This window comes from Chrysemys picta, chromosome 1, assembly GCF_011386835.1.
Source record: "Chrysemys picta bellii isolate R12L10 chromosome 1, ASM1138683v2, whole genome shotgun sequence".
Lineage (NCBI taxonomy): Eukaryota > Metazoa > Chordata > Testudines > Emydidae > Chrysemys > Chrysemys picta.
In genome coordinates, this window is record NC_088791.1 from 297,078,595 (window position 1) to 297,103,290 (window position 24,696).

Sequence of the window (24,696 nt, forward strand, 5' to 3'; positions counted from 1 at the left end):
ATTATTTACTATGATTTTCTTTTTTAGGATTCGTCTCTATTTGATCTTATTAAGCAATCCAAGGAACGAGAAGGCCAAGTTGATCAACCTGAGCCCACCTGCTCTCTTAACTTTCCTCTCCAGCATAATCACACTGCGGCAGATCTGTAAGTAAAGTGCATGCTTGGAGATAAGTGCTGTGTGGAGTTAATTTCTTTCACAATATTTTTTAACTATTTATTTATATACTGCATTTTTCCTTGTTGGACTTGGTACTAAAGTTATGCTGACTTGTGCATTACATTTGCTGGAACTCATACTAAAAACAGGCCATCCTTAACCAAATTTTAAAATATCTTTTCTCAAGCTCCATCAAACTTATACTTCTAATGTCATTTCTGTTTACCACGATTTCCCTGCAAACTGTTATGTTACATGGCATGACTTCATGTGTGTAGGGATAGATATACTCTTTTTACTTAAATACTTTGGCAAAACTTCTTAGTATGCCCATATTTTCAAAAAGGTTTGTGATGCCATAAGCCAGCATGTGTGATTACAGCTGCTACTCAATGCCATGACCAGCATTTCTTCCCAACTCCCTTGATCTGGTCTGCCAGCAGCAGCTCCTCACTGGCCCCTCCAGACATGGGCAAGTGGGGTAATCTCCACACCCAACAGTGCCAGAGGAAAAAAAAATGCCTGCAGCCAACAATTTGGCAGAGCAGAGAGAAGCTTTGTTTCTTCTTTGAGTGATGGTCTCTATTGTATTCCACTGAGGGTTATGCGCATGCGCTATGCTCTCAAAGCCAGAGCTTTTCAAAGTAGTATTACTCGGTGGTCCATGCATGCACCTTTTTATTGCCTTGTGGTTTTGCCCGAGGCAATAAAAGGCGGGTCAGACAGAAAAAGGTCTCCAGTTCCTTCTCACCACCACCCGCTCCTGGGTCTGGTTACTGGATTATGCCGATGATGCCAGGATTCAAAGTCAGTGCTTCCTGCCCTTGCTCGTTCTCCATCAGCGATGAACACCAACACTGTTTGTACTGTTTGGGGGAAGCCCATATCACCTCCAGGTGCAGCATCTGCCTCTCCTTCCCTGCCCATACACGGGAAGGCTGAGCTCTCCACCTCAAGAAACACCTCCTGGATGTAGTCATGGGTTGAAAATGGATCCTGTCTGGGGAAACCCCCTGCACATTGGCCTGAGGAATCCAAGAGCGCTCCTCCTATTGCGGAGCCTCCATCTGGATCTGTCAATACCAGTGCTATGGACCCTGCGATGGATCCTAGCCATGAACCACAGAAACATGTGCGTTAGCATGGCAGTAAATTTTCCTCTAAATCCAAGAATGACACTGAACTGTCCATGCGTTCCGGCCACAAACGAGCTATGTGCTCCAAGGCACATGAGCAAACTGAGGCCGCACTGCATGCCAGATCCGCATACCCCTCCTGCTTCGACTCTGCTGGCGTCCCATGAATTGTTGGTCCTGAGACAAATGCCTTTACCGGTTCTGGTCCCATTAATAGACTGGATACCGTTGACTCCGGGAAGACTCGGAAGCACTTCTAGATCTCACAAACTGTTTGTCCTGGTAGATCAAAGTTCTCTGCATGTTCCGGTACACTTACTAGGGGAGGACTCCTGCCCACTCACTGGGCAATGCTCTGGTCGACAATGGTCAGACTGGACGAACTATGCCTTCCCCCTCCTCCCACTCCAACCTCATGTCCTCCGCAAACTCCAGCGGGAGATAGTGATGGCCATTCTGATTGCTTCATTATGGCCTTGCCAATTCTGGCTCCCTCTTCTTCTCCACATGTCAAAACTACCTCCACTCCTGCTCCATACATTTCCAGAACTGCTGACACAAAACAATGGCAGACTCAGGCATCCAGATCCATGGACATTACACCTGACAGCATGGTTTTTGCGTGGACACCTCCATTAGCACGAGAATGCTCATTGGCAGTACAAGACGTCCTGTCCAGTAGCTAAAAGGATTCCCCGAGGTGATCCTGTCAGGCCAAATGGGCACTTTTTACCTCCTGGACCCAACAGCAAGGTCTTGCCCCTGAAGCTGTGGGCATCCCCGTGCTCTTAAACTATTTCCTCCACCTGAAAACCTGGGAACTCACTTTCAGCTCTGTCAGAGAGCCTGCAGTTGCCATCAGTGCTTTCCATCCTCCAGTGGAAGGGCATTCAATTAGGACTGGAAGGGGTCTACATGGCAGGACTGAGTATTATCTAGACCAGTGGTTCCCAAATTTTAACAACCCGTGAACCCCTTTCACTAAAATGTCAAGTCTTGCGAACCCCTTCCTAAAAATGAATATTTCCAGGGATTTTCTCCTTTACCTGAGTATAAATTATAAAAGCAGTGATCTTGGAAATGTAAAATTTGTTTTTATGACATGCTTATTATACACTATTTATTATTAATTTATTATTTCATTACAGTATTTTTATTACATTATGAAAACGGCAACACTTTTCCAAGATCTCACTTTCGTAGCTTGTATCGCTTTGAATAAGCCTGTTATAAGACAAGGCTCCTATGTTTCATCAAGGAGTATCAGATGTGAAACAGCATGAAGGTATTTAAGAAGCCAACTCAGAGTTCCTCCTACACAAGCATTCAGGTCTTGAGCAGTCCAGGCAAACAACACACGTTACAACAAAGCTTAAACTTGTTCTTCATAATAATTTAAAAACAATCCTAGCTGCCTATTTAATTTTAAAAACAGCAAAAAATATCCACCTCCCTTTCTATTTCTTATAAGGAGTCTTGAAGTTTAAATCTCCTCAGTGTGATAGAGATGCTTGCTTTGATCTGCTTAGCTCTTGGAAGTCCAGGGGCTCCAGGCTGCTGGCCCCAGGCTGCCCGGGATGCCTAGGGACAGCTCTGTCTGCCATTAGGGAATTTTTTCCAGGGGTTCACGAACCCCAGTTTGGAAACCACTGAATTAGTCCTTAATGAACTCTCTCTTCAAACCGCTGTCCTCCTGCCCTCTCTCTCTTCTCTGCTTTCCTTGTTGCCATTTCCTCAGTGAGGAGGGTTGGAGAGCTGGGAGCCATGATGGCAACCCCCCCCCCCCCCCCTTCACTAGGTTCCACAAGCACAAGGTCTCGCTGCGACAGCATTCCAAGTTTCTGCCAAAGGTGGATTCCCAATTTCACCTCAACCAACATATACATCTGCCTACTTTCTTTCCAAAACTATATGTCTCAAATGAGGAAGGGCGGCTTTAGTCCTTTGATGTGTGTCTTTGTCCTTTTACCTACAAAGGAGAAAGCCGTTCCAGAAGTCTCCTAGGCTATTTATCGCCATAGTGGAGAGAATGAAAGGACAGGTCATTTCTACGCAGAGAATCTCCAAGTGGGTCTCAGAGTGCGTTATGTGTTGCTATCAATTGTCAGGGCACTCTCCACCAGATGGGATACAAGCTCATTCCACAAGAACGCAAGCATCAATCATAGCCGCACTTCATGACATGCCTCTTGTGGTCATATGTAAGGCGGCCACATGGAGTTCCGTACACACCTTTTCCTCTGACTGCTCTAGTACATGATTCTGCAACAAATGCCTCATTCGGCATAGCGATCTTCTGTTATATGGTTTTGCCATCTTCCTTGCACCCTCCTCCTATCTAGGTACTGCTTGTCAATCACCCTCAGTGAAATACGATAGGAACCTCACTCAAAGAAGAAGAGATTACTTATCTGTAACTGGAAGTTCTTCAAGATGTGCGGTCCCTATCCGTATTCCAATACCACCCTCCTTCCCCTTTGCTGCAGCTCTGTAGGTCGGCAGTGGAGAATGTACTGGAGATGCAGTCGGTCCGCCGCACCCTTTATTGCCTCAGGTGAAACCACAAGGCAATACAAGGGCACACGCATGGACTGCCGAGCAATACTACTTTGAAAAACTCTGGCTCTGGGCGCATAGTGTATGCGCATAACCCTCAGCGAAATACAGATAGGGACTACACATATTGAAGAACCTCCCATTACAGGTAAGTAACCTCCTCTTATATGCTGTGATTGGCTAGACTTTTGGGAAAGATGCTAGTTTCACCAGTTCCTGGTCCTGAGGCGGAGAAGAGGAGAAATATGGATGAGCTTCAATACCTCTGATTTTCAGTTCTCAATTTTAGGAATGACTTGTTTCAATGAAGGCTCTTCCCTTCTAGCAAGGGGAATGGAAAAGTATGCATGTATATTGTGTATTTACCTTTGTTCACTTGTTTTTTATTTGGAAGTGTCATTTTTGTTTTTATTTCACTATTTTTATTCATGCTGTGTACGCAGGTATCTTTCTCCTGTCAGATCTCCGAAGAAGAAAGGCTCCACAGCTTTAAACCCCATTCCTATAATAGATGCTCAGCCTGTGTTGGCACCTCAAACTCAGAAACCACAGAAATCTACCTCCCTTTCACTATTTTACAAAAAAGGTTTGTAGATCATGTTAACAAGAAGGAGCATTTATATGTAGAACACGTATATGTAGAAACTGTAAAGTAACCTATCATCATCTATCCCTTGTTTTAATGGAGGTTATAAAAATATATCAGGAAACTGTAATAAACACGCTGTACGAACTATCAGCTGTCATTCTTTCATTAGGGAAAGCATTAAAGCACTCTGAACAAGTTTAGTATTAGGAAAGTCTTAGTACAATACCAGAAGATGAATATGTGTGTTCTACACATATTGTAGCCTAAAGGTAAAAATTAATTTATAAGCAGGCAGACTTGTGCAGTCTCACATTGATTTAGGCTTTGAGCTATTGTAATATGATGCTTGCAAAATTTAGTCTAAGTGTAGTTGCCAGAATGTTAATTTGGATTGAAAATTCCTATAAACCAACCTACAGGAAATATTGGTGCATATACCCCGTGTTCTATACAGACACATATAATCTCATCAGACATAATATGCAAGCAAAGACAAGGAAAATCCCAACCCCCTTAATGAAATAACCTTGTCTACCGAGTCGGTTTTGTTGTTAATGTGAGATGGTCACGAATAATGCCAGTGTATTGAAACCTTCAGTGTAGCAGCAACACAATGACAGATCATGCGCTTTGCAAATGGAAATCATCTCCACCATGTGTCTTCTTCTGGCATATGCTTCCGACATCATGGGTCATTACTGAAGGCTAAATCTGGGACCTCCTTTGCTGAAAGCATGAGCCATCCCTACTTGAGCTAAAAGAGAAACTCTACCTGCTAGAGAAGTCACTCACCCTCTGATACAGCAATTAAAGGCAGGCAGTCTGAACAGTGGCCTATACAAGTTTCTCTATTACCAATGTGATTAATTTTTCTTCTCTTCTCTCAAGTGTATCGGCTGGCATATCTTCGATTAAATACCCTCTGCTTACGGCTTCTGTTTGACCACCCTGAACTAGAACACTTGATCTGGACCCTTTTTCAGCACACATTGCAAAATGAATATGAACTTATGAAAGACAGGCACTTAGACCAGGTAATATAAATCAATGAGATTTATATTTGCTTTTCAGCAAAATGTTGCTTTTCAGTTTTTCATCTGTTAAATTCTGGTATGAGGTTTTTATTTCCCACAAGAGGCAGATGATTCAAAGCTGAAATTAGTTTAATACAGTGAACTGATGTATTTAAGAAGGCCTCAATTTACTTTTAACTACTGAAAGTTATTTATGCTGTAATGTCAAAGGCATAGCATGTGTCATCAAAAAAATCTTTGAAAAGTAGTGAGTAAAGGCCGAAGTTTACTGTGAATACATTAATTTTGCCCAGGGAAGTCAATACTAACTAATCCACATTTTGTCTTTCTACCCTAAAATTTCAGCTTTATACTGTATCTAAATGTGAACTTGAAAAATATTACCATTTTTGTTTAGTGAACTTTTTTGCAAAAAGAAGGGGACATTGGTTTGCCTTTTTTGTTTTTGTTTTTGTTTTCTCCTCCAAGGATTGGTATGGGATGGAATGACATGTAGATAATTGATTTAGCTCAGTGTAGGAATCCTAGAGCTACTGATCTTCACCTTCATTTCTAGTAACCAATCCTGACTTCACTGAAGTCAATGGCAAAACTCTCATTGACCTCCATGCAGCTGGATTGCACCCCATGTAAATAGAAAAACATGTAAGAATATAGGGGAGGCGGGATAGGTGCTTTCTCAATCTGAAGTATAACAACATTTGCTGCATTTCTGATTCTTCTTGTTGTTTCTTTAATAGATCATGATGTGTTCCATGTATGGCATATGCAAAGTAAAGAACGTAGATCTTAGGTTTAAAATCATTGTTACAGCATACAAGGAGCTCACCAATACAAATCAAGAGGTATGTACAATCTTTAAGTATTAGTCATCCATGAATATTGTAACAATGGCGTTTTTAAAGTCAGGTGGAATTTCTTCGCAGGTCCAGGTTTTGTTGAGGAGTTGGCAAAGTTTGTGCTGGAGCATTGTTCCACCAGCTTTAAAAACCTCAGCTGAGATGCTGTCTGGGCCTGGTGCCTTGTGATATTTTTTCTGGGTGATGGCACGCCAGACTTCCTCAGAAGATGGGGGATCAGCAAGGTGTTCCATTGCTGAGCGTTGTGGAATATAGACTATGGCAGTGGTGGGCAATCTGTGGCCCTGCAGGGTAAGCTGACTGTGGGCCTTGAGACATTTTGCGGCTCCTAGTGGCCGCGGTTTGCTGTTTCCGGCCAATGGGAGCTGCAGGAAGCGGTGGCCAGCACGTCCCTGCGGCCCGCCGCTTCCTGCAGCTCCCATTGGCTGGGAACAGCGAACTGCGGCCACTGGTTGCCGTGGGGGGCCGTGCCTGCGGATGGTCAATGTCCGCAAAATGTCTCGTGGGCCACAATCAGTTTACCCTGATGGGCCACAGGTTGCCCACCACTGCTTTATGGTGTCTTCAGATACCATGGATTCACGGCTTAGTAGGCTCTCAAAGTGCTCCTTCCAGCGTTGTTTAATGGCCGCATTGTCCTTAAGGAGGGTGAAGCCATCCTGGGAATGTAAAGGGGTTGGGCCTTTGGAGCCTGGCCTTTGTTGCTTGAAAGAAGCTTTTCATGTCATCCTGGTCTACAAAACCCTGGATCTCAGAGGTCTTCTCTTGCCACCACTTATTTTTGATGTCACATAGCCTCCTTTGGACTTCAGCTTTGAGCAGGTGATAAGCCTCATGTTTTCGTTGTTTAGAGGAATTATCTTGCCAGTTACAAAACGCAGTTCTTTTCTGTTGAATTAATGTTAGGATTTTCTCGTTGTTTTCATCAAACTAGTCTTGGTGCCGATTAGTGGAATATCCTATAGTTTCAGCACAGGCACTGTGAATGGTATTTTTAAGTTGATCCCAGTGCTCTTGAATATCAATGATGTTACCAGGCAAGTTAGAGAGTTTCTCAGACAGGTGTTGCTGGACCATCTCACAGCTGGCTTGGTCTTGAAGTGCTTTGACGTTGTACCACTTTTGCTTAGTCTTTGGGTGTTTGTGGTGTGGTGGAGTGAGCTGCAGTACATGATTGATCTTACTAATTGATGGTCTGTCCAACAGTGATCTGTACCTCTCCTGGCTCGTGTGATACGGACATCGGCATAATCTTGGCTTCTGACTATAACTTAGTCAAGGAAGTGCCGATGTTTGGACTGAGGATGTTTCCAGGTGGTATATTTGTTACTCTGCCTAAAGATGGTATCTGTGATGAGCAGGTCATGTTCCACACATTTGCTGGGGAGGAGAATACAATTGGGGTTTACATTTGCCAGCCCTTCTTTGCCTATTGTGCTGCTCCAGAGTTGGGAGTCCCGTCTGACTTGGACATTGAAATCTTCCAGGAGGATGAGTTTGTCTGACTTAGGTGTGGCTGTGAGGATTGCATCGAGAGCACTATGAAACTGCTCCTTGTTGTCTTCCTCATCATCAAGTGTTGGGATATATGCACTGATGACTGTGGCATATTGGTGTTGCTGAGCTTGAGCCGAGTCATGAGATGCTTGTTAATCCCCATGGGAAGCTCCAAAAGCTGACTGGTGATCTTATTTTTATGACAAAGCCAATCCCATGAATGTGTCTCTCTTCAGGTGGCTTTTCTTTCCAAAAGAAGGTGTAGCGACCACCATCCTCTTTAAATTGGCCCTCATCACCCCAGCAGGTCTCACTAAGAGCTGCAATGTCAATGTTGCGTCTTGCCAGTTCTCTGGCAATTATAGCAGTTCTTCTTTCTGGGCATTCACTGTGCTGAGATCTTTGTGCAGGAGCTAGAGGTATTGTCCTCCTCTCCATCGCAGGGCAGATCCTTGTCTGGATCCTACTAAACCACCTTCTCCCCTTTGCTGAGGAACTCCTCCCTGAATCACAGTGTGGCTTCAGGCCATCCTGAGGCACAACTGACGTGATCTTTGTGGCATGACAGATTCAGGAGAAATGTAGAGAGCAACACCAGGAACTGTTCATGGCATTCATTGATCTAACCAAGACCTTCGACTCTACCAATTGTAATGCCCATGGAAGATGCTGTGTAGGTTTGGCTGTCCACAGAAATTCATTTCCATCATCAGACTACTCCATGATGGGATGACTGCCACCATTCTGTGCAACGGCTCAGAGACTGAACCATTCATCATTCGCACTGGTGTCAAGCAGGGCTGTGTCATTGCTCCAACACTCTTCTCCATTTACCTTGCTGTGATCCTGATTCTCATCCGTGGCTGCCTTCCTGGTGGAATCGGGATTGAGTATCATATGGATGGGCAACTCCTAGCTCAGTGGTTTGAGCACTGGCCTGCTAAACCCAGGGTTATGAGTTCAATCCTTGAGATGGTAATTTAAGGCAAAAATCTGTCTGGGGATTGGTCCTGCTTTGAGCAGGGGGTTGGACTAGATGACCTCCTGAGGTCCCTTCCAACCTTGATATTCTATGATAAATCTATGATAATCTCCGATGCCTCCAAACAAACTCTAAGATCACGAGAATCAGCATCACTGACCTTCAGTATGCAGATGACTGTGTCATTCTCACACACACAGAGGCCAACCTGCAAAGTACCTTAAATCTTTTTGCAGATGCCTATCTGGATCTCTCTCTCTCAATGTTGGGAAAACCAAGGTACTCTACCAGCCCTCACCTGCACAAACTACTCTTCGTACTACACAAATCACCATCAGCGGAGAACCCTTGGAAAATGTGGACCATTTTCCATACCTTGGCAGCCACATCTCCCAAATAGCCAGCATTGACACAGAAATTGTATACATAATCTGCTGTGCCAGCACATCCTTTGGAAGACTACTCAAATGAGTCTTCAATTATAGGGATCTCTAAATAGGCACCAAGACCTTGGTTTACAAAGCAGTTGTCATCCCCACTCTTCTCTATATGTGTGAGACCTGGGTAACCTATAGATGACATCTTAAGTGGCTGGAATGTTTCCAACAGCGCTGCCTCACGAGGATTTCCAGGATCAGCTGGGAAGACCGATGCACTAACATTAGCGTTCTCTCTGCAGTCAGCATCAGCAGTATAGAAGGGCAGGTCATGAAACACCAACTCCACTGGGCTGGCCACTGTGAACGTAGGTCTGACACTCACCCCCTGAAGCAAGTACTCTTCTCTTGGTTAAGTCAGGGAAGAAGGGCTCGCAGAGGGCAGCGGAAGCGTTTCAAAGACATCCTGAAAGTACACCTTAAAAAGGGTGGCATCAACCCAACAAACTGGGAAGACTCGACACAGAACAGAACACAGAGGCACCACTGCTCAATTTGAGGAGAACAGACATGCTCATGAGATAGAGAAGTGACAAAGGAGGGGGGAAAAGGGCACAACAGTCCAGCCAACAACTGTCTTCTCCAAGATTACACTAGTCACGTCTGTGGGAAAATTTGCAGGGCACGAATTGGGCTCCTCAGCCACTTAAAAACCCACCAATGAACTCCCTTGGCAGACATCATCCTCGCATCGAGGGATAGCTGCAGAAGAGTCATCCATAAACATTTGTTATAATGTTGCGCACGTCCCTCCAAGGATCTCCAAGTCCAGTGTGTCATCTTCATTCTACCTACAAGGGAACTGACACTCAGAGGTTAAATGACTTACCAAGGTCACACAAAAGTATGTGGCAAACACATTTATTTTGATAACTCTCCTCAAAGAAGCAAACCATAGTTTTTATTAAAGATACTCATCCTGTGAAAAAAATAGAGTGTGATTATGTAAATTAAAGACCAGTGCTCAGATTTACAGATATTTAGGTGCCTTTAAAGGCAAATAGACACCTGGCAGAATTTTCAAAAGTACCCAAGCAGGTAAGGCGGGCACTAAACTCCCATTGGAAGATTAGTGCCTAGCATGTTGAAGTGCTTTTGAAAATCCCATTAGGTGTCTATATGTAACTTTAGGTACTAAATGTATTTGTAAATCTGGTCCTCTGTTCATAATACACATGCACACGAGGGCCTAAATAAGGATGCATGGGCAAACTTAATTCTAGCATTTCCTACCTTTTGAATTCAATCTTGACAGTCCTTTACTGTAGTTTTAGTCTGTAATCATAAGTACTTATGCGGTGCTTTACATCTTCAAAGCGTTGAAACAAACAGGTGAAGTGGCTTGTCCACATTAACAGTCAGTGGTGAAACTGTGATTAGAACTCAGCCTTCTCCTGTGCTCTAGCCACTAGATTACATTGCATCTCAAAGAGAAAATGTTTGCCTAAATTAGCTGATGCTCTCAGCTGTCATTTGATAGCACAAATCCAAGTATGGTGATTGTTATATTTTTTGTTACAAAAGAGTGAATTATTTTTGCAATATTTTCAGTTTTAAAATCTTTGTTTTCTGTACGTACTCTGTTCTGTTTAGTGGCCACATCTTGCTCTTCTTACTTCTGGAAATAATTCCATCGAGGTCCATGGGACTACTGCTGTGAACAAACAGAGCAGCATTTAGCCCCAAATAAGCAGTATTGCTCAGAATGGGTCTGTGTCTTCTTTAACAGAACAACAGTATGGTTAAACCTGTCTAAATGACTACTTGAGTAACCAACAAAGGGGTGTTTTAGGGGAGGTGGGTCTTCCACTGATATGTGATTGAGAACCTTACTTCAACAGCTAAAGGGAATCCAATACATTAAATCAGACTTATCTGATAGCAAAGATTATTTCATTGGTTCAAAGAGTTTAAAATATAAATATTTAAAGATTTTTTTATTTATGAAAAGTCACTTATAGCCAAGGCAGTTGTCCACTAATTGCCTTAGATGTAAGTGAAATAAAAATGTAAGGTTTGTTATATTAAACTGCTGGATGTTTCAGTGGAAAACTTAAAAGAATGCACAGAACTATGCAAGGCGTACTGTTTCCTGTTCATGAACTGTGTTTATGCAGCATGTGGCCCTATGAACACTGATGTTAAGAGCAGATAAATTGGCCTTTTAGAATAGGGTGTTGATGTAGGTGGGAGCCAGTTGGTGAGGTTGGAAAGATGATTATTTAAGTTCTGATTATTCTAATAATTTATGCATGTGCTTAAGTCCCATTGATTTCAGTCAGAATTATAGCAAGTGATATGTAAGCACATGCTTGTGTGTTTTGCTGAATTGGGGCTGTAACATGCTAAGGGTTACCTTTGGGTGGTTGCTGTGGCCAAGTGGGCTATCACACGGGTTTCACTGTAAATTTATTTAAAAAACCTGATTGTCTAAAAAAAACTTCTTCATATTTTAAAATACAAATGAAAATTCTTTAACGATACCATACAGAGAAGATTCTCATACTTGGGTTTCATGGTTCCAGCATCAGACATAAAGAAATTCCCTTTGCCTTTATGGACTAGTCTGCGCTAAGGGTACTTGGAGCTAGAAGTGTGATTCACAGCTCACATACACGTTCTCACACTACCTCTCATTGAGATAGTATGCTAAAAATAGTAGTGTCACCACAGTAGCACAGGCAGCGGCAAGCCGCAGTATGGGCTAGCCATCCTGAGTACAAACCTGTGGATATGTACTCAGGGTGGCTATCCTGTGGCACCACTGCTTGCCGCTGCCTGTGCTACCATGGCTACACTGCTATTTTTAGCATGCTAACTTGACGAGAGCTAGTGTGAGTATGTGTTCGTGAGCTGGGAATCGCACCCTTTGCTCCAAGTGAAGACAAAGCCTAAGTGTTTGCACTGATGTAACTAAATTGTTAGAAAAACCAATTCCATTAAATTGGTGCAGCTCGTGACTGTGAATGCAGTTCTTCTGATACAAACAGATTAATATTGGTATAACTGTGTCTGATTAGGGGGTCCAAGGTAACTAGTTTTTCTACGGATTTTACTTATATCTGCAAAAACTGAGTGTAGAAAAGCCCTAAGCAGCAGTGCTTGTCAGCTAGCACACAAGACACAAACACCCTTAAATATTAGCCAATGCTGATTTAAATAAATGGTGCATGCTGTGGGAACTGGACTGAAATTCAAATTTAAGATTATTTTTAATATATAATTTTTAACCCGTTGTAGACTTTCAAACGAGTGCTGATCAGGGAAGGACAGTATGACTCCATTATTGTCTTCTACAACTTAGTGTTTATGCAGAAACTGAAAACTAACATTTTGCAGTATGCCTCCAATAGGGTGAGTTGTTGATCTCCTATATATTTGTTGTGCTGAAAGTTAATCAGTTAACTGACTTCAAATATTATATTGTAAAGATTAAATATCCTACTTACTCTTTTGTCATAGCCTCCCACCTTGTCACCCATCCCCCACATTCCTCGAAGTCCTTACAAGTTTTCTAATTCTCCCCTACGTGTCCCTGCTGGAAGTAACATCTACATCTCACCCTTGAAGAGTCCATACAAATTCTCTGAAGGGATGTTGTCACCCACAAAGATGACTCCAAGATCCAGGTTGGTAATAAACAATTTTCTGAGCAGGTGACAGTAACAAATAAGTATTTAATTCAAGCAAGTTAGGAAATTATACACTGTGATTTTGTTAGATATCAATGACTATAGCTCTTTCTTTTGGTCCAAAGTCTGAGCCCTATTTGCAACCTTTTCTTAGAACGAGGCCTTTTAGTTTGTAACCAATCCACTGGAAGATGGATTTGGTATGAAATAGAAACATCGCTTCTTAGATGTGCCTCATTTGATTTGATATATATTTTCACTGTCTATGTATATCATATTCATGTAAAATGTGAACTACTTGAGTGCAACCAGCATGTGCACTGATGGCTCAGAGGACTCGTAATGGGTCAGCAGTCTAGCTTTATGCTACTAGTTTTTGATTCCGCCAAGGATGGTAGCAATTGAACATCATTCGTTGCCACACTCTGGCTGTTTGGCCTCTGCAAAATAAGTTTGTTGTCTTAGTCTAGTGCCTAGTGAACACCATCACAACAGGCCCCCTCGTGGGCAGGCTCAGCACAGAGGCCAAGGATTGCATGGGCATGGACATTAAAAAGTTACAAAGATCATTGTATGTTTTAGGTTAAACTCCTGCTATGATTTTGGTTAGCAAACATCTAAAGGTAATGATCAAAGGAAGGGCATGTCTGGGCTACCCTCCTACTGAGAAGGGGGTGTTCCTGTCAAAAAACATGGGATAGACTAAGCGGGCCTCTAATTCTCTCCAATTCCACAATTTCTCTTCCACGTTCACTTCAAGGTGATTCTAATTTGGTGGTTCAGCACTTCCTCGTTCTGTCTAGAATTGTAAACATTTAAGAAGAAATTGTTAAGGTTGTGGTGAATGTTTTACCCTCATTGAATGCTTAGCATATTTTTATGCTAAGAGATAAGGGAACGATTTCTTTAGTTTAATATGCCAATGTCTTAGAAAGCATATGTTCTCTTCACTAGTCTTCATGCCAAATTGTGTAAGTTTGTGAGTGTTTCTGTCTTTTCACTGTTAAATAAGGCTTTATCTTTAAAGGTTGTCTTCTTGTTTGTCTTGACAGAATCCTGGTGTCAATTGGTGAATCATTTGGGGTGAGCGTAAGTTTTTGAATGTCAAATCTTGTATATATAAAAAAAAAACATTTGGAAGGAATGTGCAGTTTTCTGTTTTGTAGAACTGGTCGGTGTCACTGCTTTAGTTGAGTGTGTTGTGGAATTTGTAAACACAAAGATTGCTGGAGCACTTGCTAGCATCTCTGAAATAGCCTGAATTTATAAAAAAATCTTCCATGTTATATTTGGGTAGTTTGGGAAAGTTTTAAAGAGCTCTTAAAAGACAGCAGATATCTAGAACTCTGAAAAATTGATTTTTGGCTAGTAGTCTGGAAGATATACATAGTTAACTGGGAATGTTTTTTATGATCTTCTTGTAATCCCAGACTTCTGAGAAGTTTCAGAAAATAAACCAAATGGTGGGTAGCAGTGATCGTCAGCTGAAACGCAGTGCTGAAGTAAGCACTGCCCCTAAACCTCTGAAGAGACTTCGCTTTGATATAGAAGGACAGGATGAGGCAGATGGAAGGTAGGATATAGTTCTTAACTTGTCATGAAGCTTCATGTACTTTTATTTCTGGAGGCCTATAAGATAAGGTTTAGCAAAATAATAACAAAGGAAACAAGCTACCATCATACAGAGGTACTATGTCTTAGCTAATGTATGTATGCAGTGTTGTTGTAGCCGTGTTGTCAAAATTCAGTATTTTCCACTGTTTTGTTTCTCAGACCTGAAGAAGAGCTCTGCGTAAGCTCGAAAGCTTGTCTCTCTCACTATCAGAAGTTGGTCCAATAAAAGATATTACCTCTCTTTACCTAATATATGGAATAATATAAAATCTTTAGTGATAGATTTTAGCCCAGTGCTTCTTGAATCTGAACCTCTCTAGTGTCAGGAGCAAGAGTCTCTCCTGCTGAGTCTCTCCAGCAAGTACAGTACTGGGTGCTAGACCAGAATTGGATATTAAACTACTGTCTCAAGTGGCTTTGGTCAAACTTAGCAAACTTGAAGATCAAACTGAATATCAGAAAGCTAATAACTCTTGAATCAGCTTTAGTATGCAGAAAAAAATACTAGGGCTGGGTTTGCATTTTTTACAAGAAACCAGAAAGAGGTGGTGACGGTGCTGATGTGAACTAACCACAGTTAGTAACTTGCTTTATTTAGACAAAAATAAAAAGAACATACTAATTGCTTCAATGAAATGTTTTCTGTCCACAGCAAACACCTACCTGGAGAGTCCAAATTCCAGCAAAAGCTTGCAGAAATGAGTAAGTACGGTCTACTGTAGTAAATGAGTAGAAATGACAGTCTTGGATAAAAAAGGTTGTTTCCCTGCATGCCAACTTCTCCAAATAAAAACCTTGCTAAACATCTACATAATTTAAGTAACAGCAGGAATTACTGGGTACATTTATTACGTTACTCAGTCTTACAGCGTTTCCATCTGATCTTGAAAATGTAGTTTAAAATGGAAATACTGGGCCACCATTTCAAGTGTGCTAACTGACCTAGATGTCATGTAAGATAGACATTTCCTGTAGATAGTGTATGAACATGACAAATTTTTCTTAAACATTGGCATTCTTAGACTGAAGCTTTCTAAATAAATACTGCCCTTAATACGGTTCTAAGTAATATGCAAAAGATTTGTTGTTGTAAATTTATCATTTGCTTTTGGATAGAAAGGGGATCTTAAGAGATGTATAGTATGTGCTCAGTCTGTAGTTGGGATCTATTATATGGAGTTGTATGGCACATTTTTGAAGAGGATAGGGAGGAATCATACCATATACTGCCCTGGACACACAACAGAACTCTCATGGTAGATATCTGGGGGATTTGGTGAGGCTTGAGGGCAAGACATAACTGTGTTACAGACGAATTAGTGCTAACTTTCTTTTCAGACCGTCAGATGTTGTTTGTGACAACTTGTGTGAGTCTGACCTATAAAAGAGTATTGAACTGAAAGCTTTAATACTGAATGTGAAAACGGATGTTTAGCCTCTCTTAAATTATTTAACTGTAAGCATGGTTTACCGGTTATAAAAATTGCACTTAACCTCAAAAGAGTTGCATTTAAATTGAATTGGTAACTGATCTAATCTTTCTAAGTTAGTTCCAGAAATAAACTGCTCAGTACAGTGAATGTTAAACAGTGGTGTTTGTAGTGCTTAAGCAGTTTTTGTAAAGTCTGTTAAATAAGTGTTGCTGTGCTGGTTTCTTTTGGAACTGTTGGTTTTGCCAATAAATTCTATAATACACAAAAATAAAAATAAAATACACGTACAAAAACCAAAGTACAATCCACCAGAGGTGCTCTGGTGAACAAGTGTTTCCAGCTGCCTGATGGTCCAGTAGCAATGCTGTCTCAGAGGCAACTGCAGTTAACACCCTAGGATGGAAAAGGTTTTAGTATGAAGGCAGATTTGGGGGAAATTCTTGAGTACAACTTCTCCCTACTACCGCCCCACAACACACACACAAAACCCCTAACACCTTCCATGACATCATTTTTGTGTAAGGAAAGCTGCCACTCCTACCCCGCACTCCCCTAAAAATTACTACAATTTACATCGGATGTGTCCAGTGATCCCTACATGTGGTCTGGATCCCCTTTCATTGGTCAGTGGAGGCAGGGAGACCCTTTCATTTGAGAGCCCACCCCCATCTATGTTCCTTCAAGTGTCTGGATCCATTGTAGAGATTGGAGCTCAAAACATCTTTCCATCTGCTAAATTCTATCTTGGAATTTCACCAACAATAGCTCTACTTTGATTCATCTTCTGTCCCCCCTTGCTTCTCAGTACAGACTTGCATGTCTTTTAGCTGGAGTATTAGAGCAAATGTTTGCAGAAAGTATGGAGACAATCTGCAGTCTGGGGCCCTCTTCTTCTACAGGACCATGATGCCTCTTCTGCTCACAGATTTCTCAGTTGGACTGGGAACTGAATGAGCTAAATGAAGAGCAGAAGTTTAGGAAATGGCTGGGCCCCTTGAGAGACCAGAAGCAGCAAGAAACCCACCAAAACACAAAAACCCACTGCCCAGCAGTGCTATCACATCAGCGAGACACAGAGCTACTGTAGTGGTACTCCACTAATCACAGAAATACCTTCCAAGGGAAAGTTGGGGGGAGGAGGCTCCCTTGCCTAAGAGAAACTCAGTTCTCCATTCACTAGCTGAATTTTGCCCATATTCAGTTTCTTGTTGATCCCCTTCTCTCAGGCATGCCCATTGAGGTTCTCTGCTGGATATTTGAAGACGAGTTGGAATCATCCCTTAATACCCTTCTGAAAATAATTTAAAAAAAAAAAGAAAGCTGGGGTCAGGCTAAAGAGAATGGGAAGCAAAAGATTACACTGAATTATACAAATCTTGTGACTGAAGCTCCTTGCAACCAAGGAAATACAAGATGGCCAAAAAACCCAAGTGGGAACCCTGGAAATTCCATCTCTCAAAGGGTCACAGTAAGAACTATATTACTATGGTTCAAGGAGACCTACTGGCACTGAGTTTGGAAACAACCCCATTAAAAGACCAAGCCAGAACCATCTGTTGCTGATATATAAATGTTTCTGATCCACTAACAAAAGACATTCTAAATTCACAATCAACATAGCCATAAGGGATTTAATCAATTCAGCATTGGGCCAACTTTCCAAGGGCAGATGTCAAAACAGGCAGACATGAAACTTTACAACTAATAGCCAAGCTACCAACAGATGGTACAAATATCTAAAAAATCAGGCTGCAGTGGCAGCTGAGACAAAGAAATCTGTCATCCCAACAGAGGGGGATTCGCCTTCCCAGAATTGGGTGGAAAGTAAAAGGCTGCTGGATGCTGAAATTATAAACTTATATAGAAAGCAGCCTGAGGATCCATCTCAACAATTCACTTCAACAAAGCCAACCTTGACAAAATACTTAAGAAACTCCACTCCACAAGGGACCTTTGAGCACAAGCACTGTTGAACAAGATCTTGATATCATCTTTCTTCATGCTACCATGGATATCATCATCATTCTCAATAAAGGTCCACGGTAGTTATCAGTGTAGCAGAAAGATAGTGCGCATGCAAAACTAAGCACCAACCCATGCTCTTGGTAGCCTCAGCTCGCTTCCAAGAGAGAGATCTTCAGAGGATTTTTCAGTAATGCGGCTGCCAAGCACATAACTGTATGCTACTCATTCACCATTTCAAGGAAGTAGGCATACACACACTTAACGAAGTTGCCCCTCCTTTTAGGCTTTTAGTTACAACAGGTTTAAAGGAACATCCAGAGGTCCATTTGGAAACAGAACCTTCGGAAGATGAGGACCTGAAACACCCACCTTTGAAGTTCACAAATTGAACTGCATAAAATATGCTCTTGAGCAAGAGGTATACTCTCCATTTGGTGGGCATATATCTTTTTCATATAGAAAAGTTCTCAGATCAATAGGTCTTTAAAAATTATTAAAATGTTCGTTGGAGGAATCCCTACATTTGCTTCATACAACTAAGGACAACAAAGAACCCTGAGAAACTGACAATGCAGGCAGCATCAGACTGTGTCCTCTTGATAAGGCCAGCCAAACCAATGCTCTTTAAAGAGAGATTCTCTGAAACATATTCCATCTTTATCCTGGGCCTGAAGAGATCTAGAAAAAATCAGAAATGTTTTGAATCTTAAGGCACTCAACAAATGCACAAAATACGGAAAGCTAAAGAGGGAGACTGATTTTGGCATCATCCCCGTCTATGAAGAGACTTTCTCTCATCATTAGATCATACAGAGGCAGTCAGTGAAGCGTCTTCAGTTTGACTCAGGATCTGTGGAGACCAGAGATCCCAGGAAATGGTGTCTGCACCTTGAGCTTTCAAACTAATAACATCCTAGATAACTTTTCACCTTTGCAGAAAACCAGCATACCACTGTAGTGCCAGATTTTTCACCCTTTACTCAATCAAATGTTACTTACTTACACAAATAGTCCCTTTTCGTTTAGTAAATAGTATTCAGAGTCAGCAAAGGTTGCAAAAACTCTTCAGAGAGAGGATCTCCAGAAAGTGGCAACAGTGGATCTCTGTCCTTGGACTGGTCATCCCAATTCCCTATTATATCTTCTGTCCAATTCCACTACTGTCCAGAGTGGTATAGAAGATCAAACAAGACAGTATAGTGTTGATTGTTCTCCACTGGATCGTGAATCAGAAGTTGTCAGAGCTGACGTATCTGACATCCCAGGCCATATTGCATTTGTCATCAAGGAGGAATAACCTACTCTCTCAACATTCTCTCAGAAGTTGAACACAAAGTCCATGATGCTTCTGAATAGGAAGAGATAAAGAAAACAGGCTGGGCAGGAAAAGAGAACACTCCTATTGGCCAGGAAGGAATCATCCTTGAAGGCTTACATTTTTATTTGGAACCTTTTTCAGTTTTTGGTAGAGAGAGAGGTTGCAGATATAAAGCAATTCACATCCCATTAGCTCTTTCATCTCATAGTCACTGGAACTGGTGCATAGTACTTAAAGTGCAGATTTCATTAGTATTCAGTCCTTTGTTCCCAGAGGGCCTCTTTGGCAGATCATATTCACATACCTGTTGAAAGCATTATACCTAAAATGAGATGTCTGATGGGATTTGAGTGGGATTTTCAAAAGTGCTTAGAGTTGGCCGAACTCTGCTCCCATTGAAGTGAATGGTACAATTCCTCAAGTTCAATAGGAGCAGTTAGGCCAATGTGGTACACTTTTGAAGATCCCACCCTTATTTTAGTGCTGCAGGCACTCAACGGTATTACCTTCTTAACCATCAGTGACCTGTTATCTTGGCAGGATTGGGGCTGTATATCATGCTCCAGCAAGCTGCTATACTGCATATTCCACAGGGACAAAATAATACAGAGGAAGAATTCATCCCAGAAAGTAGCTATTTTTTTAATACTGACTTCAAGTATGAAAATAAAAAATCAGCTATGCACACTGGATCTCAGAAGAAGATTCATATACCCTTGAAAAGGACAGAACAGTTGATAAAATGCTTGCGTCTCATCCTGTTTCAATCCCAGACTCAGCAGCATGAAAGCCTATAAAGACACCATTTCCAAATGGCTTAAACCACATTAAAAATGCATACAGAGGACTCACGCCTCAGAAGATAAAGGACGACACTCAAGATCAGAAGCCTTCCAGTTATGTGGCTACATGCTACGTTCGATGGGTGGGTCTCAGATGCAGCTTTTGGTAGAGTGGTATTCTTTAGGCTCCACCTTAATGCGCTTTATCTTTTCAGTCTTCTATCCCTGCTTGTGTCATATAGCCAGGCGGTGAAATCTGTGTTAAAGTCCACCTTTTAAAGCAGTCACACCGAGATGTATTCCTAAACATTTTCCAGTGGAAAGTCACCTGTACTAAATTACTACGAATTATCCCGATACAGCAGCACCTAAGAGAACAGGTGAACTGCTTTGGATTTCAGTACCTGGAAGGCATGTGCTCCGTTAAGTGTATATGCACAGAAGACTGCATTTTGCATAGTTTTGTACATTGCCTTGTTTTAATACTGAAACACCACAGATCAGCTATAATAAACATTCTATGTTCCCTTAGATGTGGTTACAGGCAGTCAGATCAATGTTTCTTTCTTTCCTCATTTACAGGTTTCTCGTCAGCTTTTCAAGTAAAATTCTTACCCACCAAATTCAAAACAAAATTACCCTCCCTCTTGAGACCACATCTTGTCAGTCCTCTAAGCCAGTCATTCTCAACCAGTACCTCTGGTTAGGCAGAGGTCTTCCAGGGGGTACATCAACTCATCTATATCAGTTCTCAAACTTCATTACACCCATGATCCCCTTCTGACAACAATTACTACCTGACCCCAGGAGTGGGGACTGAAGCTTGAGCCCCACCACCCCAGGGATGGTCAAAGCCTGAGTGCTGCCGCCCTGGGCAGGGGGATCAAAGCCCAAGCGCTGCCACCTTGGGTGGGAGGCCCGAAGCCCAAGCCCCACCGCCCCAGGCAGCGGAACTGTAACCTGAACCCCGCCGCCCAGGTTTCAGCTTCAGTCCTGGGTGGTGAGGCTCAGGCTTCGGCCCCGGGCCCCAGCAAGTCTAACACCAGCTCTGGCAACCCCATTAAAATAGGATTGTGACCCACTTTGGGGTCCCAATCCACAGTTTGAGAACTGCTGATCTAGATCAGTGTTTCTGGGGGTTGCAACCCCCAGGGTGGGGTCACAGGATGGGTTTAGGGGGTCGCAAGTGCAGGGCCAGCATTAAGAGGTGGCAAGCAGGGCAATTGCCCGGGGCCCCATGAAGCTAAGTTACATGATTCAGCCCCAGGCAGTGAGGCTTGGCCTTCAAACTCCAGAAAGGGGGGGTACAGGTTGAGAACACTGCTCTCCATATTGGTTTAACTGTATAGTTTTTCACTGCTTGTCACATCTTGTGTATAAATCAGTGGATATGCCTACCCCTATCCCCACCAAAAACAGTTGTTTAACCTATCAGATTTTCTTCTCTAAGACAGGCATGTCTGCTGAACCAAACACCTCTACATATCTCTTTGTTAAATTAGGGTAGGGAACTAAAATTTGGTTCAGTCCTGTTTGTAGTTTACTAGTTGCAAAGTTTAAGAGTTGATGTTCTAGTATTATATCTAGTTACTTTTTATTAGTGTGTGGTTATTTAGCCACTGAAGTTTTGGAAAAGTTCCTTTTAGAGGAAGTTGGTGATTCAGGCTTCCAATGCAGAGCTCTCTTCTAATCGAGGTATTAGTATCTCTGAGCAACAAAAGGACTTGACCCACATATAGGGCTCAGTTGACGTGCTTTATCTCAGGAAAGAGAGAGATACAGAGTTTGAATACTACAGTAATGGGAGCCAGTATAAGCACTCAGAGCTGTACAATGTAAGTACACAGTTCTTTAAGGCTGTAAAATAAACTGGGAAGTCAGAATTATCCAAGTAATTCAGAAGTAAATATTTGAGTACTTGTGGTTCAAATTAGGGTTTAATTTGTTTATTAGAAAAGTTGTCAGGCTAAAAGTTAAATTCTTTGTATCATGAATAAATATACCCTTTAAAGTTGTTTTGCACAAGTTGATTTACTATAAAAGGTGGTAAAGTTACTGTAACTTTTCTCTAGCGTCTACTCGAACAAGAATGCAAAAGCAAAAACTAAATGATGGAACTGATACATCAGCCACTGAAGAAAAGTGAACATCTTCTCAGGACCATGCGGTGCACTGCATGCTTCTCTGCATTTGTCTTTCTTTTTCAGCCACCATGTTAATTACTTTTTTTATGATCAATTGCTAGTTTAAAATGTTTGGCCTTTTTTTTTTTTTTAACTTCAGTGTTTTTCGTTATATTATGCCGTATGATGTAGCATGTACACAATGTAAGCCACTGAGTTTATTAATTTATATATTTTTGAGGATTTGGAAGAGTTTTTCAGCTTCTTATTGCAACATTGTTCATTTAATGCCATTTCATTCTACTTATTTTGAACTCTTCTATCAAAAATAAAGTTAGATAGAATGATTTGAAATGCACTAATTCTTTTGTTCATTAGATTTCATTTTAATGTTGGAATTTTATGCACTATTTGCATATTTTGTGAATTAGGGGCCAGATACTGCAACGACTTCTGACTCTGTAGAATTACCATGCTAAGGCCCATTAACTTTACTATGCACACAGCCATAACTGTTGCAGGATTAGGCCCAGCCATTGTAAGTACAACATGCAAACAAGGTGTAAAGTAAACTCACATAGCCATACTACTGAAACAAATAACAGATACCTCAGATTCTTAACATCTTCTAGTACTTTTTCCCCTCACAGTTTGAGTGGACAGTTACACTGCTGGTCATCTGTTAGTCAGTTTGAACCTAACTGAGTATAAATTACTCAGAGAGAAAGTATGTTCCAGGGACAGAGTTTTTCCCCCCAGGTACAAAACACTCAAAGTGCACTTTCTGATATTTCTGGATCATGAAATGAAATCATACTGTTACAATCTGGAGTTTCTTGCAATGACCTCTACAAATACTGATTTGCCTGAAGTCAATGATTTAGCTTACTCAAATTTTGCCAAAAAATGGGAACAGAACCCTACTTTTAGTAACTTAAACCTGTGTGCCTCAAGTTGGCCTCCTAAGAATGAATAGCCTGACTTCCAAAGTGCAACCAAATTCATATTTAGATCAAGTTTAACATGTGAAGCATCCAGATCTGAAAAATTTGGTCCAAGTCCTCCCTCTCTCCATAAAAGGGCACAACTTTTAAGGCTACTTGAATTATTGCTAAACAAATACATTTTTAAATTAGCTCCTCAGTTGTGGGTGTTTTGCTAGTATAAAGGTATAAAAAAGTAATTTACTTCTAGCAGTCTAAAAAACAGCTCTAGCAGAGCTTTCTCATGACTGCTGCCTTTAGAATTATCCATTCGTTTTAATGAAGATTTAGTTTTGTGCAACTGCTTAAATTAAAGTAGATACAGTAGGAAAAAAGCACCTGGGTTTTATTACACAGAAACATGGTTTTAAAAAAATCTTGTGTGGGTAACTTATTTGGAAATCTCTTAGTTGAAAATAGAAAATACTTTTGGTAGTGTCATCTGGTTTTTTTAGAGATCAGTTTTTGTCAGTCAAAATCTAATTGTAGAGCAATTTTTAAAAACTGTACAACAGTATATTGATTTGGAAATATTTTGATGAACTTTGAAATAAAACAGTTACCTTCAGTTTTAAGTCTGAATATGGTTTCAACTTCCTGAAGTATGTACAGAAGTGTTAGTATCTTAGGTTTCTTTGCCTGTTTTTTTTTTTTGCAGAGTTTACAGGTGAAATATACTACAAATAATGGGATACACTGTCTTTAAGCTCCATAATTGCAGTTCGAATAGTGCCCAGATCTTAACTTTGCTGGCTAGAGAACTGCAGAGTTCAGTACTTAGACAGGCTATCCTTTCTCTACTGTGACAATGTACTTGTTTTGTTCAGGCAGTCTGAAGACTACATTTAAAAGTGTATGGTTGCATATTGTACAACTAATGGATTTCATTCCTTTCAAGATAAATAAAATAGCTTTAATAAGATTTATTGGTGATCATTGTAGCTTCCTTTTTTATTAGGTATAAAGTTAATAAGAAAGTATCATGTGGAAATAACAGCCTTCTGTTTCATGCTTAGGCTGCAATCCTACATCTGGTGTGAGCAGAGTCCCATCGATTTCAGTGAAGCTCTGTACATGTGCAGGGATCTAGCTCTAAATACACAATTGGGCCCTTAGCCATCTACAAAACTTCCATTAGTTCCCCCAGTTTGAGTTCATTTCAGATATTTCTAACTATATTTTCTCCCAGCATTATCGTTATTGGTATTACAGTAGCACACAAGGCCCCAATGAAGATCAGGACCCCCTTGTGCTAGACACTGTACAAACATATACAGTTGCTGCTTTGAGGAACTTACAATCTAAATAGACAAGACAAGGGGCAGGAGGGGACCATGACGCACACTGGTGAAACAGAATTGGTCAATGGCAGGGACAGAGACAGGAAGAGAACTCAAATCTCCAGCTACCCAGTGTAGGCCTACCCACTAGATTGTGCAACCGCAGATGAAACAATGCAGACTCCACCTGAAAATCAGGTTACTCTTTCTGCTTCTTCCGTCATCACCAACTAAAGAATCTGGAATTACAATTTAATTGGAAGTTCTACTGATGACATGGGAGGTAGAATGGGAATAGTGCTCTGTCTGCTATACC

The 24,696-nt window shown here is 41.3% G+C and overlaps 1 protein-coding gene across 3 annotated transcripts in view; it reads left to right on the forward strand.

Moving 5' to 3' along the window:
• RB1 (RB transcriptional corepressor 1) overlaps window positions 1-24,022 on the forward strand; it is a 155,672-nt gene extending 131,650 nt beyond the window's left edge. For 2 of the 3 annotated variants that reach the window (XM_024104502.3, XM_065593702.1), the window contains 10 exons: window positions 28-146; window positions 4,295-4,437; window positions 5,329-5,474; window positions 6,215-6,319; window positions 12,491-12,604; window positions 12,713-12,879; window positions 13,935-13,971; window positions 14,313-14,455; window positions 15,149-15,198; window positions 22,067-24,022. In XM_024104502.3, the coding sequence (XP_023960270.2) occupies window positions 28-146; window positions 4,295-4,437; window positions 5,329-5,474; window positions 6,215-6,319; window positions 12,491-12,604; window positions 12,713-12,879; window positions 13,935-13,971; window positions 14,313-14,455; window positions 15,149-15,198; window positions 22,067-22,140 (1,098 nt within the window). In that variant the 3' untranslated portion in view covers window positions 22,141-24,022. The remainder of the gene's footprint in view (window positions 1-27; window positions 147-4,294; window positions 4,438-5,328; window positions 5,475-6,214; window positions 6,320-12,490; window positions 12,605-12,712; window positions 12,880-13,934; window positions 13,972-14,312; window positions 14,456-15,148; window positions 15,199-22,066) is intronic. The other variant, XM_008168401.4, reaches the window with a different exon arrangement.
• The last annotated feature ends 674 nt before the right edge of the window (window positions 24,023-24,696 follow it).